At 40.5% G+C, this 12,400-nt stretch overlaps 1 protein-coding gene across 1 annotated transcript; it reads right to left on the bottom strand.

Moving 5' to 3' along the window:
- Positions 1-2,457: 2,457 nt before the first annotated feature.
- On the bottom strand, positions 2,458-12,158 carry LOC140227330 (uncharacterized). Its single transcript, XM_072307747.1, has 4 exons — positions 12,009-12,158; positions 7,552-7,674; positions 6,529-6,624; positions 2,458-5,691 (listed from the first exon to the last, which is right to left on the bottom strand). Exons 1-4 carry the CDS (start codon positions 12,088-12,090, stop codon positions 3,134-3,136), a joined length of 2,859 nt encoding a protein of 952 aa, XP_072163848.1. The 5' UTR covers positions 12,091-12,158; the 3' UTR covers positions 2,458-3,133.
- Between the last annotated feature and the right edge of the window lie 242 nt (positions 12,159-12,400).

Genomic DNA, 12,400 nt, shown 5'->3' with positions numbered 1-12,400 from the left:
CATAAATTGATCAATAAAGAAATAGATAAAAGAGTAGGATTATTAATCAATCAAGCAATGTGGACTGGGGCCTGCAGCCCAGTCCTTTCACAATTCAGTCATGGATACATGTGATCACACTGTACTATGATAATGGGAGATGGATGACATGACGCAATTTATCCTGTACAAGGTGCTCAAATATATTCCCACTACTGCAATCATAATTTATGTACAGTAATGCCAGCACAGCAGCATAAAAGGCTAGGAAAACAAATGAAAATGTTATGAGAATTCTACATTTTCAAATGTCAGCACATGTAAATTTTACACTGCTGGTAGAAAATCTCATTCACAAACCCTGTAAAACTGTTTCTAAAATTTGATTTGTTAGGTGCACGTGGCAATTACAAAAATCGTTTGAATGATTGGAAAAAAAAATAGTGGAATAAGAAGCAATTGATGCAGCTACAATGACGAAGCAGCATTGCGCTTTCTAATTTGCAACACCGAGAAATGTGATTGTAAGTGTATGAAATCATTTACTCCAGATTGTTGATACATGTAATAGTACAATGTATCTGATAGCATTGCAATCTATCCTTTCAAGTTTGTTTCTTTTTTTTTTTCCTTCAAGGAGTGTAGTCCCATTCATGTATACAAACTAAAATGCCCGTGTGTAAGGTTTACCCAAGATTCACAGGATTTAAATTGTCTGACTTTCACAAATGGGCCACATCCAGACTCTGCAACTTCATTTCATGTATAGAGTGCTGTCTGACATCATTTGGGATTATTTATACTGTATACGCCATATATTTCGCGAGTCTAATTTTCGCGAATCGAGAATTCTCAAGATTTTGCGAGTGGTTAAATTCGCGATCGTGGAGTCCTGTACTAAACAGAGAAGAGTACACGCATACATTGTACATCACATTCACATCGGGATCAGAGTCAATATTTTCGCAAGTCTTTAATTTCGTGAATAGCACCTGACTCGCGAAATTCGTGAAAATAAAAACCTCACGAAATATTTGGCGTATGCAGTACTCACATAACCATCAGCAATCAGTTCCTATTTGTATCACACTGACAGCACACATGATGTTCTGTATAAAGCTGGTACCGTGTATGTAAAAGACTCGGTAGCATGGGGATACCATGAAGTGGGAAGGCTGACCCGGTTTGGATATATTCAATAATGACAGAATAGAGAGCAGAAAGTTACAAGAATGGTTCAAAACAGATGTTTCTACCATGCTGCCATAAGGAAAGCTACATGTACGCCCTGACAGAGAATGCTGCAATGATGAAAATGACGGAATATCGCTGCTGGGGTGACAAGACCTTGTATCTGCAATTTTGGTGAAAATGACTTTTTTGGATTAAAAGTCAAATAATGGGTTAAGTGATGTCCTGTCCAAATCTCAACTGTCTTACTCCAAAAATGAAGCCACCACGGCATGTCAAAGGAAAGGCTATCCCATTCGCTATAGTGCTTTGGCCACCATGTTTTTTGGCTCTCCTGAACATTTGACATTTTGTAGATACGAGGCCTTGTCGCCCCAGCGACGATATATTTTTGGTATCCAGGGTTGTACAGAAAATATCTAAAATGATTGTTCGAAGGGTACACTATGTCTGGATATTTATTTGATGGATAAATTAACATTTCTCATAGCACAGAGGCATATATGAGCTCATATGCAACATCAAGAATTGCCAATTTGAGGTGCTTGATCACGACATCAACAAGAGGAGCACTAGGAGAGTGCAGACCTCCGCCAAGCATGATGAAAACATTGCCAATTTGTTGGCACTACATGTGTATATTTTTGGTATCCAGGGTTGTACAGAAAATATCTAAAATGATTGTTCGAAGGGTACACTATGTCTGGATATTTATTTGATGGATAAATTAACATTTCTCATAGCACAGAGGCATATATGAGCTCATATGCAACATCAAGAATTGCCAATTTGAGGTGCTTGATCACGACATCAACAAGAGGAGCACTAGGAGAGTGCAGACCTCCGCCAAGCATGATGAAAACATTGCCAATTTGTTGGCACTACATGTGTATCTTCAATACAATAATCATACAAATGTATGTACAGAAATATTGAAGAATTCTCATCACAGAACTTACTAACCAACAAGTCTCATACATGTACTAAAAAATGGTTTGGGATTGTTGTTTTGTGTTTTTTCTTTAAATGATATACATTGAAGCTGTACTTTCAATAACACTTTCTGTCCACAAGCTAAAAATGCAGGATATACAATGAAAAGAAAGAAAAATAAAACTGTTCAAGAGCTCAAGCCATTACTGACATACACTCACTGCAAAGGAAATAAATTACTGTAAACTCAAAAATAAACTGATTGGCATTCCACACTAAGTGCTGAAATAAAAAAAAAGAAAGAAAAAGAATCAATTGTTTTTTGGGTCTATACCCCCCCCCCCCTTCCTGATACAGTATAGAATTCTATGAAGTTTACAAGCATGTATGCATGTGTATCTATTGAATTGTACAGGCTTTGGAACAAATGAACACGTAAATGGAAAGAACAATTGCTGTGATTTCAGTAAAGTCCGAAATACTGTATATCTTATGATGGGTTCCTGATCCTGAAAAATTCTCTTTTCAGTAAATCAACATTAGCATCTTTGTGTTTTCTTATTTTCTCTAACACAATATACAGATACCATCCATGTGATAAGTTTGGAGCTTTGACTGGGTTGAGGCACCACATATAGGATGTCACTGCTATAAAAGGGTTGTCAAAAGACTACTTGAAACCAAAATTGTATTCCCTTCCTGACAGAGTGATGAAACAACTAACAAAAGAACTGCCTGGTTTCAAGTCTATCCGATACCTTTTTTTCGTATCTGTCCCGCCAAGGACGTAAATTTCTATTCAGTTTACTATCATTCATTTTATAAGTCAAAATGTTTTCAAATTACTTGAGGTACCTCTTATCTTATACACCATTATAAAACACATCATGCCTGAAGTACTGAAGACTCATTTGCACAGATTTGGATGTCACTTTCAATATCAAGGGGAACAAAAACTACAACAATAAAAGAAAAAGGGATCAAAAAGAGATCAAAGCTTACGACAATAAAAAAAAAAACAAAAAAAAAACTACAAGGAAATGAGTTCCAGTGACTGGAAATCATTTATACTCTGGGTGACAGGGACAGTGACCTGGTTTTCTGAAGAAGCAACTTCTAGCACAACAGGAAACACATTGTCAGAAGCAGCAGTGGTAGTTGGGGTGGGTGCCACTGTGGTGGTAACAACTTCACTACCTTGGACCTGTATGTCATCGGAGGAGACGAGATTGTTGCTGACTACTATCTGGGTTGTCTCTCCATTGTTGCTCAAGTGTGCCAGCTGCTGCGATATCTCAATCAGTGCGTCCGAGGCTATGGTATAGGCACTGCCTTGCTGGGCATCCAATGCTGGCTCAGGGTTGCTCTCTGCGGAATTGGGCTCGGCCCGCTGTGCCTGCTTCCGTTTGGGTCTGGAGGGCAGTTCGCCATCCTTGCGGGCAGGGCCCTTGGTCAGCTGTCTGTCAATTATGATCATGTGGTTTTTGGCCATGTGCTTCTTCAGCTGCGAGGAGTCAATGCATCCCCGCCCACATACCTCACAGACGTAGGGCCTCTCACCTGTGTGGATGCGCATGTGCTTGGTGAGGTTCCCCTTCACCAGGAATGTCTTTTTGCAGACGTCACAGGAATATGGTCGGATTCCCAGGTGCCAGTTGACATGCACACGCAGTTTGAACTTATCTCGGAAGCTCTTCCCACAGTGTTCGCAGGGGTGAGGATTGATGCCCTTGTGCACCCGCTCGTGCTGGTTTCGAAGCGAGGTGCGGGAGAACAGCTTTCCACACTCGCGGCAAGGGTACTCCTTACGATCTGTGTGTCTTGTCAGATGGTGCTGTTTGAGGATTCCCTTGCTCTTGAAGCCAGCACCGCAGAGATCACAAAGGAATGGCTTTCCATCAACGTGGACCACCTTCTGGTGAGTCTTGAGCTGATGCGCCAGGAAGAACTCCATGCCACATACGTCACACTTGTGCTCCCTCTTGCCTGAATGTGTAACCAGGTGTTCCTTGAGGCGGTTCTTGATATAAAACACCTTCTCGCACAGGGTGCAAGGATACGTAATGTCCTTGGTGTGGACATTATTCCGGTGTCTCTTCATGCGGGTTTCATTAGCGAATGTTCTGCTGCATGAGTCACACTTCACTCTGTCTAAAACGCTCCTGTGAGTTCTCTCATGAGCCTTAAGATCGGTCTTGTCATAAAATAGCACTTCACAGATACTGCAGGGAAATACAGTGTTGTTGGCCTTGTTTCGGTGATTAAGCAAGTGCTTCCTGTACCCAGACCTATTGGCATAGAACTTGTTGCAGGCAGTGCATTTAAATTTATGCCTGTTTTCACCATGTACTGTGGACATATGTTTTGTGGTATAGCTGGCACTGGTAAATTTCTTTCCACATATTTCACAAACCGTACTACTTTTCTTCTTTTGCCTTCCCTTCTTTTTAACATCATCAGCATCCTCCTCAACACCCTCCTTGCCAATTTCTGTCATTTCCTCACCACTGCTGGCATCCTGCATCTGAGTTTGTGACTCCTTATCCGTCCCTGTTTCACTTTCCCCAGTGACAGCCTCTCCAGGGGCAGACCCATGTGAGTCACCAGTGCTGGGGCAATCTGGTTCCTCACCTGCTGGTCCATTGCTTCCAGGATTCTGCACAGCACCCTCTTTGCTTGGGTCATCAGATTCTGGGTGTTTTGAATTAGGAGACTTTGTTGGGACATTAGTATCTGCAATCTCTAAGACTGTAGAATCCTCAGAGCCACTCGACTCTGAGCCCCTACGGATCACTGCTGAATAGCTGTCTCTCAGCTTCAGAGGTAACAAAATCTTTCTTCTGCTCCTAGTGACATTCAGCACAGGAGAATATAAGTGACGTTTTCTCTCTGACTTGCGGCTGTCTCTCTTGCCAGCTTTCTCATCTTCCTCATCAATGTTTACTTTGCGTGGCCTGCCAATTTTTCGGGGGATCTTCGCCTCACTCTCCTTCTCTGGTATTATGACTTTACAAGGCCTACCTCTCTTTCGACGACTCCCAACAACCTTTGGAACCTCAGCAGGAGCGACGGGTGAAAACTTGCGTGGCCTTCCACGCTTTCTTCTTGCCCCAGTCTTCTGTTGCACTTGCTGCCGACTGCTTCTCCGCGGGGAACAAGGAACATCAGTTGATGGCTCATCCATGCCAGAGTCCTCCTTATGATCCTTCCGTGGCCTTCCCCTCTTATTGGGCTGTCCACATCTATCCATGATGTGTAAATCCAGATCCCAGGGAGTGGTGAAAGCCGCTTTGCACAAGTGGCACACATACTGTGCAGTTTCTTCCACCGGCTGCAGATTAGCATGCAGGGTAGAGTCAATCACTAGTGGGGAGTCAATTACTGGGTGAGAGTCAATCATTGCAGGAGAGTCATTCATTGCGGGAGAGTCAATCATGGGAAGAGATTCAACCATGGGGGCACCAACCTCACTCTCTTCACTTTCTCTGTCACGATATGGCACAAACCCATCTTCAGTTTCCTTTTCCTCTTCCTTAACACCCACTCCATCTTCTTTTGCTTGAGTGTGCTCTGGCTTCTGTAAAATAACTGTATGGTTGTGGAAATTTGGAAGTAAATAATGCACAATTACCTGCACTGAAATCCATATCATAAGGTGAACCATCACTTAAATATATCGATTTGGATGTAACCCTATTAAGTCATGCCCATACTGAGTACCTCAGAGCATATTCTCTCTCCATTTCATACTTTTATTTTCATTTCATTTCTCTTGTCCAAGTTATATATCCTCTTATACAAAGCAAGGATTAAAAACAATTGTCAAAATTCAATGGATTGCCTAACTTTTCAGTATTCTTCCAGGAAAACATTGTCTTGACTCTCATTGTGAGAACTACTGAATACTATAATTTATCACACATTACCTATAAACATTAAGCACTGGCTACAACTTCTGCAGGAAGAGGTGATCATTTCCATGTCAAATAATGCGCTCTGCCGAGTAAGATGAATATTGCAGATATTGAATTCTGCTGAATCAAAACAGCATACATATACAGTGCTTGGTATTATAAAAAGCAAAAAAATATTTGCATGCTTTTGCTTTTGTTCTAATTTCTGGTGGTACAATATGCATACAAATTTCAACTTTAACAACATTTTGATTTTTTTTTTCAAAAACAAAACCAGCATCAATTACAGAGTTGCAACAGTGGTCTCAGACACTTCATAGCAGCAAATATGATGCAAGAATATGACTAAATTGCCTTAAATGATAATACTACTAAGACTAACTGCAGAATATGTCTATCAATCAATTCTTTATCAAAATCAAGATTGTTTTTCTTTATCACTTTTACACTGAAGATTAATGAAAATCCAGGTTAATTTTCTCACAATTACATTGTAGACGTCAAAACTCACTAATGGTTTGTAGTTCATCAGCATTGTCCGGATTCTTCTGGATGCGAAACTGCAGCGCTCCGACTTGGAGAAGGAAGTTGGCGACTGCAAACTTCTCTGTAAAAGTAAGCATTTTTGGTATAACATGCCATGAAAATATATAGTGATGTTGAATTATTGAGTAGCATATGTGATGCATGGAGCAGCTACTGCATTCTACAGGAAAACAAGCTCAAGTCATGGCATAACATGTATACATGTGTAGATTCATGATCTAACGAAGCTGCCTTTACTGTAGTTTCTTGTGCAAAAAAAAAAACAACAAAAACCTTGTTTATGTTTAATTTGAACACAAAAGCATCCTGAAAACAATGACAATCTCCCAGACATTGTTTGTATGAAAAAAAAAATACATGCAAAGCTAGCTAAACTGATAAAATAATATGAAAATGGTGGACAGTTATTATTATTCTCCAAAGACATGTAATACTTCAGATACTTTGATGCAATGGTATAGAGTTATTATGATTCTCTTCTACATCAATCAGTGATATAAATAACAAATTAATTTATAAATGAATTCATCAGTCTCAGAGATCTGGAAAACAAAATATTCATTTTTTAGATTCATAGTACGGAGTACATGTATGTTCAAAAACTTATGAAAGAAGCGCAACTGCACCCCTCTGTTCTGGAAATATGCAGATTCATCTGCACAAAGATAGTCTTCTATGCAATGAACCTGTTATACAAGGAAGCATTTTATAATGAGGTCACTGGGACTGCCGACATTACCTTGTTATAACAGGTGCTTGTTACAAATGTATTAAAAAAAGGAGTAGCTCAATTATATTGCAGTCATGGGAAGTCAACACTGCCAAGTTCACCTTGTTAGAATTACTGAAGTATATTGTTGTAGGCAAGTTTGTTACCATGGGGTTTCCTCATTTTCTCTTGCAACTTTATCTTCCCTATATTCAAAATTTAAATTCCTCATGAACTCCATCTTGCACAGAAAAATTACATTTAAAGACTTATTTTTACCTGAGAGAGATGCACTGTTTGCATACAGCTTGTCTGTAACCTGTTTTGTCTCAGACAAGAATGTAGTGCACACGTCAGAGATGCGCTCTTCTCCCGAAACATGGTCCCAAAAGTCATGAATATCTATAGAGAGATGAACAGAACTTAATTAAGTGACATGCAGAACATGTTTCAATGATACAAAACAGAACAGAGTATCATGTTTGAAACAAATGGTATAAGGGATATACCTGTACACTTGTACTCTGTATCTGCTCGACGGATATTTCAGAATTCTCTTTCTCAACCTTGTTGCAAACCTTCATTCCTGAGATGCATTTTCTACATTGTACAATTTGATGCAAGTAGTAAAATGTCAATATACATGAATATACAAGCATTTTCTTACTTTTTTTTTTTAAGGAAAACAATCCAAAATTTCACCAAAAGTGTGCACCAGATCGCTGAATTTCAGGTCTGAAAATGCAAAAATCTTCCTTGTGTGGGATGTAGTGTAAAGGAGACATGCAGATGATTTTCAGAAGCATATTTGAAATACTATAAATTAAGGGGTCATTCACCATGATCAACATTTTCACAAGTGCACAAATCATACACTTTTCAAGACCCCCTCCACCATTAAAGTGTACGGAGAAAAATGTTGATTTTTTTTTCGCATTATTTTCACTGTGTTTAGTTCTTGCTTGGTCTGCCTTTTTTCAGTTTGTGTCCCTCCTCATCCTGGTGCTTCAGCAGTTGATACCGAGTAGGATATTTCTGGGCACACACTGGGCACCTATTTGTTAATGGGATTTTTGTGCACAATACACCCTCGCTTAAGGAGGAATTTCATGAGATTTTCCAGGTCATTAGTTCTATCGTCTGCGTCCGCCATCTTTGACATTGTTTCCACATGCATATTTGTGTTCTACTTCTTGCATTGTGGGCGCGTGGGCATACTAGTGCGTGCGAGCAAGACGAGAGGCCATGATCAGACGGGATGGGCGCAAGAATATGGATCAACATTTTTCAAAATTGGAAAGCGTACGCCGGGTGTTGACCCCCTCCCCCCTGGTGTACGGTTTATACGCTTGTGAAAATGTTGATAATTGTGAACGAACCCTAAATACATTGGGTTTTCCAACTTCTTCTTTCACCCTTTGCTCCCTCCTTTCTGCCCGATTCATCCTTTTCCTCCCATCGATTTCTGAACACTTCACCCGATTCTCACTCTATTCCTCACAACTGTCCCTGTCTCCCATTTTCCCATCTCCATCAGCAGCACAACCTCAACCTCCAGCCACCACCCCCTTCCACTCACGCTATTTATTTGCTTTCCATACACTTTCCTTATGTTGCTTCTATCCTCGTTCTATCCTCCACCCCCACCCCGTCTCTAATTAGCTGTCTCCAGGTAAGGTACTTTCTTCAATTACAATGTACAAACCAACACACATTTACAGTTGTTTCTTCAAGGACCTCACCGCACATTGTCACTGCAATTCACATTTGAGTGAACTACAACCCCTCTTCCTCTTTTACATCACTATAATATAATCTTTACACCATAAGGCCTATAAATGTTCAAACAACACAAATTTTCTATCTCACTGCACTGCAATGTAAGCCCTGTAAAAGTTGATATTTTCGTGCAACTATAAATTTCTCGCACATAACTATAAGAAGAGATTAGCATGTTTTTTTTTAAATTCCAGGGAATTACGGCATCAACTACATTATACTGAAACATACATTGTATGGCAAGCAAAAATATTCATATAAATGATTTTATTTCTGTGCTAGTTTCTGGTTGCGCTAAATGCGCGAAAATGTCAACACTGCAAAAATCTCCACTTTTACAGTAGGCCTACATCAATGTACATGTCACAGCCGATCGATGTGCACTTCGCATTTGTAGAACTACGCGTAGACCTGTGCTGTCAAGCATTTTTATAGCGTTTTTTTTTTTTAATTCAAGAATAAAACCAGTTTCATAAATTAAATTTCTAGCAAGACATGGGAGGGATGAGTTAAGGCTAAGAAGAGATAAAACAAAGTGCGCCATCAAGCTGAATTCATATTTGGAAATGCGTATGGTTACAGCACAGAAAAACAAACGGGGTGGGGGGAGTGGGGGCATAAAGTACGAGTATAAAAGACTCAAAGCGAGATGAGGATTATACAGAGCCAACATTCTCACAATAATTTTAATGAAGAATGAAGTGATAAAAATGTAGTTCCGTGGATCATGGATGAACATGTTTATGACAAGGACCAAAAAGCGACCAGTCAGCGACACTGAAAATGGTGAGAAATTGCGATTCGATATTCAAGGGGGGACATCCGACATACAGTGTAGGGTTGGACCTACTACTAATCGACCGCCTAATGTTTATTTGCTTGATAAGAATATTCAACACTGAAATTCACGTAAAAAACTTGACCTACATGATTGAGAAAATCCAGCTCTATCAAATGCCGTTGTTCCCTTTTCGATTCGAAGTTTCAGTGCAAAAATATCGCTGACGAACTTGCGTGGCCTCGTTTCAGCTCCCCGCGGTAAATCGCGTTTTTAGGATCGACCGCTGATTTTTGCATTGACAATGCACGTAAACCGAGTTGTATTGAACACCGTGTTGTACGAAGCTTTTTAGAAGCCTTTTAGAAACTTCCATAGACATTACATTGTGCTGTCATTACGATTCCGTGAAAATATTCATTCGAAATTTTGTCCTTGATTAAAACCATTAACAGTGAATTATCGCGTTTTCCCACACCATCCTAATCTACATTCAAAGCCAATCCATTTTTATGTGCTTTGCGCGCAGAGAAGTGTGTACTAATGGGTCTAAAGTGTTCAGTGCGCGAATTATACACAGTCGGTTTCAATAAGGGTGGTCGATATGTAGTAGGGCTACCATACATGTAAATTTTATAGTAGGCCTAACTATACACAGCCCAGTCGCCGCTGTACATACGTAGCGCGACAGGGCTGTACCAACGAAGCTCCAAACACGAAGAGGGTCCAACGATCGCATGCGATCGGATTGAATTTTGATACTTTAGATCATTTTTTTGTCACTTCAAACTCATCTGACGAACAAAATGATAATGAGACTTCATATCTATGCTATGAATATTGAAATTTAGATTTAATAACTTACCTAAAATGATGGTTATATGCAGCATGTGTGAACGGTTCACGAACGGTACATCGTCTTTCACGCCAGGCCATTTCCAATATCCGGGAGGTCACATGATCTGAATGCCCTTTCAAAAGGTCGCGCTGTCGACCGTGCTGCTACACCAACACTCAAGCAGCGCATCGCACGCACGCAAAAGATTTCCGCAGAGATCAAGGCGCCATTTTGAATTCTGCAACGATGAACCCTGACGGTGTTAGGGAATCCGCTAGAAAGTATCATTTTTGGTTCCACGGACTTATCACGAGGGCTCTCAATGGACTTACGAACCTTCTGTAATACAAGCATGCACTTAAGGTGAGTAACGTTTGGTAACGTGTACATTGTTTATAAAGAACGTATGAATTTTCATAAGTTTTGTAGTTGTGTTGTGGTTCCCCACTTTGTAGGTGCCCGCTCGTTGGTCAGACGCTGTATTCGCGTAGCGTATTAACAGCGTCTGGTCGGGCTATAGTAGGCCCTACCACCAACCACACTATAATTTACTTGTTCAATGTTGACTATTAACTAAACTATACACAGCCCAGTCGCTGCTGTAGTAGCTACTGTAGTCGCTACTACGGCAGCGACTGGGCTGTGTATAGTTAAATGTTGACAAGCTACTGTATAGACTAGACTCTCCATCCATCTACAGCTGATCTATTTACGGTTAGATAAAGTGACAGGGACCAAGGGTTCTACAGTCTAGTACTAGTAGGAGTAATTATCTACAATTTAAATCCATGTTCAACCTAAATGTATCTGGCTGGCTATCACATCACACCACACATCATTCATCACTAACTCAGTTCATAACATCTTGCATCCACCTGATACCAGATACGGAACGACGTAAGGACTGGTGCACTGGTGGTCCTCCTGTCACTAGACTGACGACAGTCAGTCTGTGGTGTAGTAGGCACCTAATCTATAATTTTTTGTCACTTCACTTCATTGCACTTGTAAGTTGTACCTGGGGAAAGGGACACCTTGTTCCACAGCTAGCTTGCAAACACATCAACTCCACTCCATCCAATTTGACTGAGAGAAACACACTACCATTAGATTTCTACACCGTGTCAACAACACTACTACATACACAGTAGGCGCGTCTAGTCAACACTAGTATTCTACTACGACAGCCGCACTGTACAGTGTACACCATCAACTCACTGGAACACATCAGACATAGAGTAATCTACTTAGTACGGCCGCCCATACACTATAAGCTATGTAATGCCGGATGGCCATTTTAACAATTTTGCGGGAAAATACAAACAGTTTCACTGAGCTCACCTTTCTGACTCACAACTTGAACTTGAGACTCATCGTCGCCAGCTTTTTTCTCCTCGCATTGTTTACTAGTCGCGTTTTCCATAATGAATGACTTTCAGAAAATTTTGCAACATTTGAAGAGATTTTTTTCGCACCAGCGTGCAAGTTATCTCTTTTCCGACGCATAAAATAACACAAAGTGTGGCGCCACCTAGTGGCATGGCACGATCATGTGCCACTCTCAAGGTTTGTATACAGTACGTGTGGGGTGCAGCATAATGGATGTATAAAGATATACGGTAGTATTTCAAGGTTATTTTTCTTTGTGGAAGAAAAAGACATCCAGTCAAGCAAGAGTCTTATGCAGTTTGCTCGAGGGATGGCAACAGGTATGGACTACAAGTAAGAACTCA

Source organism: Diadema setosum, chromosome 4 (assembly GCF_964275005.1).
Source record: "Diadema setosum chromosome 4, eeDiaSeto1, whole genome shotgun sequence".
NCBI lineage: Eukaryota > Metazoa > Echinodermata > Echinoidea > Diadematoida > Diadematidae > Diadema > Diadema setosum.
The sequence above is the reverse complement of the archived record's forward strand: the minus strand, read 5'-3'. Positions and strand labels throughout refer to the sequence as shown.